The 7171-nt window shown below is 46.2% G+C and overlaps 1 protein-coding gene across 1 annotated transcript in view; it reads left to right on the plus strand.

Moving 5' to 3' along the window:
- The first annotated feature begins 5788 nt into the window (after positions 1-5788).
- Positions 5789-7171, plus strand: part of CDA (cytidine deaminase) — a 21845-nt gene continuing 20462 nt past the window's right edge. Inside the window, exon 1 of the mRNA XM_019666651.1 lies at positions 5789-6052. Coding sequence (XP_019522196.1) covers positions 5899-6052 — 154 coding nt within the window. The 5' untranslated portion in view covers positions 5789-5898. The remainder of the gene's footprint in view (positions 6053-7171) is intronic.

The raw sequence follows: 7171 nt of genomic DNA on the forward strand, positions 1-7171 counted from the left end.
AACTAGACTGAAGAACAAAACAACAGCAACTTGTCTGTTCCCCTTCCCCCAATTCCCCAATTAAAAAAAAAAAAAAAAAAAAGAACATATAATATAATATCACAAATATTTTAACTATTTTGGTCACTATTTCAATACAATTGGTTTGCTTTATAACTCTGTGCATTTGAAAGCATTATTTTGAAAAGGGGTTCATAGGCCTCACCAGGCTGCCAAGGGTCTATGGCACAATAAAGGCTAAGAAATCCTAAAACAAAGTGATTCATAGGCTATTAATATCAGAAAAAAAGGATAAAGGGTTTTTTTCAATTATGAGAAACAAAAAGGAACATCACATATTAATAAAATAAACAGTAAATCAAAAGTATGTAACAATTGCAAACATATGCATCTAACAATATAGCCTCAAAAAAATAAAGCAACAACTGATAGAAATACATGAAAATATATACATATATATTTTTTCTATATATGTTCTATATATGTATATATTTTCATGTATTGAATATATATATATTCATCGTATATATTGAATATATATGTATTCGATATATATATTAAATAACTACAACTATATTCAGTAGTTGTAGTTAGAGAGCTTAACAAGCCTCTTCCAGAAACTAATAAATAAATTAAACACAAATAAGAAAGGTAACGTTTTTCGAAGAGCATGGTTAATAAGTTTCAAATATCATATAGAACTTTACATCCAGCAAACCTAAAATATACAAATTTTCCTGTACATATGGAACATACACAGAGATCAACCATGTGCTAAGTCACAAAGACTGAGATATCAGAAATTTCAAAGATAATAAAAAATACCATACATGTATATAACTTTATGCTGACAATTTTGAAAATTTAGATGAAAATGAGAAATTCTTAAACACACACACACATATACAACTGGTTTACTAAAACTGGCTCAAGAAGCAATAGAAAACCTGAGTAGCTCTACAATAGTTAAAGAAATCAAATTAATAGTCTAATTTTTTTCTTAAAAGAAAGCACGAGGCTTGGGATAATTTTACAGAAAAATTCTTCCAAAACATCAACGAATAGATTATTCCAACCTTACGTAAATTCCTACAGAGGTGAAATAAGAGAGTTTTCAGAGGATATTGAAAAACTGGTTCTAAAACGTGTATAGAAGAGCAAAAGTCCAAGGTGGGCAGGGGAAGGTGAGAGTATTTGGCCTCCAGAAATCAATGCTCACTATGAAGTTATAGTAACAATTGGCATTGTGGATCTCTGGGGAAAAGAAAGGGATATTTGATTAGTGGTATTGGGATCATTGGAAACCCATATGGATACATACCTCACACCAGAATTAATAAAAATTAATTCCAGATGAATTAAAAATTTTAAAGTGAAAGCAAAACTTTAAAACTTTTCAGAAAACGTTCTCAGATGCATTCTCTTACACCTACATGTGAGAGCTTCTCTGTTTGCCGAGGACTGGGATCACTGGATCTCAAAATACAGGCACCCTTAATGTCACCAAGCCCTCCTACATTGCTCTCCAGAAGGCTGTACTAGTTTGACAACCCATCAGCAGTACATGAAGTTCCCAGTCTCCCCTCATCTGTACCAACACCTATCGTCATTCTGCTTTTTTCTTTTTGCCATTCTGATGGGTATAAAATGACATTGTCTTTTTTTTTTAAGATTATTAAAATATAGGTCCTTCCAGCTGGTCTAATAATTAAATCTACATGAGACAGATTAACAAAAAAAATAATAATCAAATTTAATTACACATGTACAAATGGGAACCCTACATACTTGAGAGAATCAGAGACCCCACATACGTGAGGGGTTCAGAGACAGACAGGAAAAATGGAGTATATATGAAATCCTGAGCTAAGGAATGAAGTTAGGCACCTGGGGCTTCAGAAGGGAGGAGAGTCATTCACTGATCAATGAGAAGATCAGCTGTTTGGTGATTACATGTTTGCCCTGCCCTAGAGATAGGCCACAAAAAGTTATTGCTGGTGATAACTTTTATTATGGACTTGGCCCCTAATTTGAATTCTTGAAGGGAGAAGTCCAAGTTTCTCTTGAGCCTGCAGGGTCTCGATTGCCGTCAACTGAAAATAATCCACGTGCCAAAGTAACACATCTTGGGGAGGCCTGTTCTGAACCCCTTCAGACTCCTCTTAGCCTCCTGCCATCTGGGAAGCTTTCTCCAACACGCCTAACACATCACTCCCTCCAGACAATTGGTTTTCAGTATTGCCACAGTACCTAATCGTGTGTTCTGGTATTTTCTACCTGTCTGTTGACTTGTCTGTCCCCTTCACTAAAGTCTGAGATCCTCAAAGGCAGGTACCAAGTCTCCATGACCTCTGATTCCCCAGTGCCCCTGCACAGAACCTGGCACACAGTATTCATTATAATATGAGCTAACACTTCTTGAGTGCTTACTATGGGCCAGTCACTGGCACATAGAGCTTTACATATATTCTCTCACTTGAGTTTTACAACAATCCTAGGAAGTACCATAGTATTCCAGTTTAGATGCCACAGCGTTGACAGAAACAAAACACAGGCAAGTTTAAGCAAGAAGTGAATGCATTGGCTCCATTAGAGGAAAGTCTAGAAGTGTGCCTTCAGGAATGGCTGGACCCAAATGCTCAGAGAAAATTCAGGGTTCTTTCCCTCTATCTCTGCTTCTCTCTACCTGGCTTCCCTTGGCAAGCAGGTTTTCTCTCTACCCAGAGGGCAAGCTAGCTGTTAGCAATAGTCACATCCTCTTAGCTTAGTAACCACAGCGGGAGAAAACAACATTGTTATCAGCTCAGCACAAGGTCTCTGACCGGCCATCTTGTGACAACTTCCTATAATACTACCAGGAAGTAAAAGCACAGTGATTGGCAGTGCACCAGGAGGTCTCCCCGAAAGGGGCCGAAAGAAAATAAGTGGGCAAACTTCCCGAGCAGAATAAGACTCTGGTTACCATGAGCGACCATAGGTAGGTGGGTTCCTTTGTATAAATGAGGAAAGGGGGCACAGTGGGATGAGCCAACTTGCCTCAGTTCCCAGCTGATTATAAGAGGATTTAAACTGGTGGTTCTGATGTCAAGGCCTGCGCCCCTTGCATTATACTAGCTCCCCATGCGTTCTCGGATGAGCGAGAGTCCAAGATTCAGGCAGAAACAAACTTGGGTTTGAGATTCACTTCTGATTTCCTTGAGCTCAAGTGTCCTCGTCAGTAAAATATGGACAGTAATACTGCCAGTATCTACCTCGTGGTGAGGATTATGTGAAATAACTCACATCGTGCATTTAGCGCAGGCCCTGGCATGTGGAAAGAGCTAAATAAGAGTGAGCTATTACTGTGAGTAACTGTTCACTGAACAAGTAAGTGAGTGAGGGGTATCTGAGCTGTAACATGGGGACTCTGGGGGTTTCTCCTCACACAGCAAAGAACTGGGAGTGGGGTGGGGAGGAGGGCTTTGGGCTCTTGCCAACCTCCACCACCACTAAAACGCCTTCCTTGGATAGTCTTATGCTTTGAGCTGGGCAATGAACTTTTCTTAATTTTATGTAGTGGAGATTAAAGCATGTTCAGAAAATGCTGTGAATATTAGTGATCTATAACTTAGCTCTGACAAGCTTCCAGGCCCTCCCTTCCAGATGGCCTCAAGCCCCTTCTGTAAGGAATTCTGGAACTACTGCTGGCTCCCAAGCTCCATACAGCTGGGTTTGCAAATGGGCGCTGTCCCCATTTATGATCATGTGCAGATAAAGAGCTCTGAAGGTGCCAAGGGCCATAACTTGCCTGGAGGTGATTCAAGTTTCCTGGCACTGGAGCCAAGGAGTCCAGCTCTGAGCCCGGGCAGGGTTAAGACAGGGCAGGTGACAGCAACAGGGCTGCTTATTGAGGTCTCTGACAGGCATGGCTGGCTAGCAGGGCACCATATCCCTCTTCCAAGTTGTAATTATACTTGTCCCCCAAGAGCTTTAGAATTATTCCCATGTGGAGCGGGCACATAAGGTCCTAGGACATCCTTAGCTGTCATTCCTGGAGACTTGGGGGTGGGGCCTTTGAAGTGTCTGGGCAATACAAGGGATAGAGGAGGCAGGGGAGCCTTCCCACGGGTTTCTCTGACAGCCCTGCCTCAGATCCCGGAAACTGCTATAGATGCCAAAGGTACAGATCCAGCAGGTGGGAGGAAGCCAGCTGCTTCTCTGAAGGCCCTGAAGGATGTGTATAAAGAAGGTGGGGAAATCTGAAGGGGAGTTAGGTAAGGGAGGAAAGGAGGAAATGAGGCAAACTTGGCCCAACTCCACAGAAGCCCAGCCGGGTCTCTGCGTGGCTGAGAGCTCCAGGCTGCAGGACACAGAGATGCTGGGCTGCAAAGCCCAGAGATGTCACCATGCAGGACACGGAGATGCTGCCTCATCTTCACCCGTCCTCTGCCCTTCCCCCTCCTGCTTCCCCACCCTCACCCAAGCCCTCAGAAAAGCCGCTGATTCACTCCTGCTTGCTAGGAGTTTGGGGAGCTTTGGATGCCTCTGGACACCCCAACTGTGTTCTGCCCTTCCTATGTAATTCTGGTCAAGTCACTTCATGACAATAATCCAGTTTGCATGGAGTCACAAAGGGTGCTCATGTCGTGACATCCCCAGATCCTCCAGCCACGTTCACTGTACACACATTATCTCACTCGATCCTAACGACAATTCTGTGAGATACTGTTAGTGCACCCATTTTACAGATGACGAAACTGAGGCTTTGAGAGGTGGTATTAACTTCCCAAGGTCTTATGCCTAATTAATGGCAGATCTGGAACTCAAACCAGGGTCTGCTAACTGCCAAAACTCTAACTCTTCTGTGATCCCAGGATGTAGAACAGAGATTACCACCATCCCCGCCGTGGAGATGAGGAAACTGGCTCAGAAAAATGAAGTTATACATGTAGAACATGGTGGAGCCAGGATGCAAACCCATTTCTTTTATCACCAGCCCAGTGCCTATGTTGCCTGAATAAATGATCTCAGAGGTTTCCTCCAGCTGAGATACCTTTTATTTTTTTTAAACTTTATTGGGGAACAGTGTGTTTTTTCAGGACCCATCAGCTCCAAGTCAAATAGTTGTCTTCAATCTAGTTGCAGGGGGCACAGCTCCTTGGCCCATGTGGGAATCGAACCGGCAGCCTTGTTGTTAAGAGCACCCGCTGTAACCAACTGAGTCACCCAGCCGCCCCTGAGATATTTTTTAATTCTGGGTTGAGACAGGGAACACTTGGAAGGAGAACGGGTGAAAATGACAAAATAACTTGGTGTTATTGTTGTGCGTCACACTTGATGACTCAGAAAGCCAGTGTGGTTGCCCCAGAACTGCCCTGTCAGCCTCATCCCTTCCCTCAGTGAAGGAGAGAAAAAGCCACTCAACAAACAGGGTTCGCAACCCTTGCAGCTTGGACTTCCTAGACCTCATGCTGACCCCCCCAGCAGCTTCTTTCCTGAGAAGTGTGGGTCCACAGTCCCCCGCCCCCCTCCACACACACACACACACACAGTGACACCTGTTCCCTGAGCCACTCACCTATCAGTGCAGAAGCAGTGAGAGTACTCCCCAAGGAAGAGTGTGAAACGCACATGGGCACAGTCACATCCTTCCACACTGGAACGCACACCACACCTTCTGACCCCAAACCAGGGGGAACGCCTCCTGCCAACCCGGCCAGGCCCAACAAACATCCCTGCAGGCTGGCACGTGGAAGCCTCCCACAGGGCCACACCCTGGGGGCGGAGCTGCTGTCCTGTGTGTCCCGGCCCAGCCTGTCAGGGAGCTCGCTTTTCGGCTGCTCCGCCGGGTCCCAGTCCAGCCTCACAGCGAGCGCCTGTTTCTTTCTGCTCCTCCGCCGCCGGCCCTGTGGGACTGACATGGCCCTAGAGCATCCCGCCTGCAACTTGGACGTCAAGCATGTCCAGCAGCTGGTGCTCTCCTCCCAAGAGGCCAAGAAGACTGCCTATTGCCCCTACAGTCGTTTCCCCGTGGGGGCTGCCCTCCTCACCGGGTCCGGGAGGATCTTCTCAGGTAAGGGCAAGGGCTGAGCCCCTCCCCCCACCCCCCTGTGACAGCCTGACAGGGGGCGGTCAGAGTAGCGATATGCTGGAAGAGCAGGAGGCACAGGCAGGGCGGACCGCAGTTCTGTCTCCTCTTGGCTGCCCCCCACCCCAATATCCCCGCCATTGGCCCCTGCTACCCTGCCTAGTGTCCCAGACGGTGGGGATGAAGGTGCTGCTCAAATCTAGGTGCTTTCAGTCCTTGGAGGACTGGAAAGCCGGTGGTGTGTTGGGGGAGAAAGTTGGAAGGGGAAGCCATCAATCAAAAGCATCAGCAGCTCTCTGTGCTGGAAGAGAGAGGGCTAGTCCTGTCTGAGTCTTCCTCTGGGTCCCTACCTGTTAAGGCTTTCGCAAGTTATATCAGCTCTGACCCACTGACCTAGGTATCATGCCCATTTCTCAATGAAGAAACTGAGGTCCAGGGAGGTGACATGACTTGCTCAAGATCACATGGGGCCCTGGAGGTGGAACGCAGGGCTGGGGTCCCCAAAACCCTTCTGTCATCCACCATGCTGGAGGATGGCTGGGGCAGAAAGGGAGGAATCCAGGTGGGGTGACTTGTTAGTGGGGTGCAGAGGGTCTTGGTGGAAAGAAGCCAGGTGGGGTTTGAGTGACCAGCAACAAATGCCAGCCTGGGGAGGTGGGGACAGGAATCTGAGTTGGCACTAATTTGTCCCTAAGCTCTTTGTCTTTGGTTTGTTGGTTTTATAGAAAAACTCGCTTGAACAAAAATTCAAACTTGTCTTGGCTAAACTAAGGGGCATTCTCTTTCAGGACAGTGGGGAAGGTGGTGTTGAAAGCACCAAATGAGTCTGCGGCTTGTGCTGCCTGAGCCGCTCAACCAACAGACCAACACAGGAGTTGAGCCATAGAAGAAGCATTTATTATCAGAGTGCAGGTCTGAGAAGGCGGCGGGTTAACACCTCCAAAAACTGCCTTAACATTCTCAGACCAGCCTGGGGTATTTAAGGGAAAATCTGGGCGTTCCTCCAGAGGCCACATAACGGTTCCTGGGTCCAGGGGTCTGCATGGAGCCTTCCCTCTGGCGATGCAGCTCTCCAATGTGGTCATCAACCCAGGAGCAGTGATG

Source organism: Hipposideros armiger, unplaced genomic scaffold (genome assembly GCF_001890085.2).
Source record: "Hipposideros armiger isolate ML-2016 unplaced genomic scaffold, ASM189008v1 scaffold_477, whole genome shotgun sequence".
Lineage (NCBI taxonomy): Eukaryota > Metazoa > Chordata > Mammalia > Chiroptera > Hipposideridae > Hipposideros > Hipposideros armiger.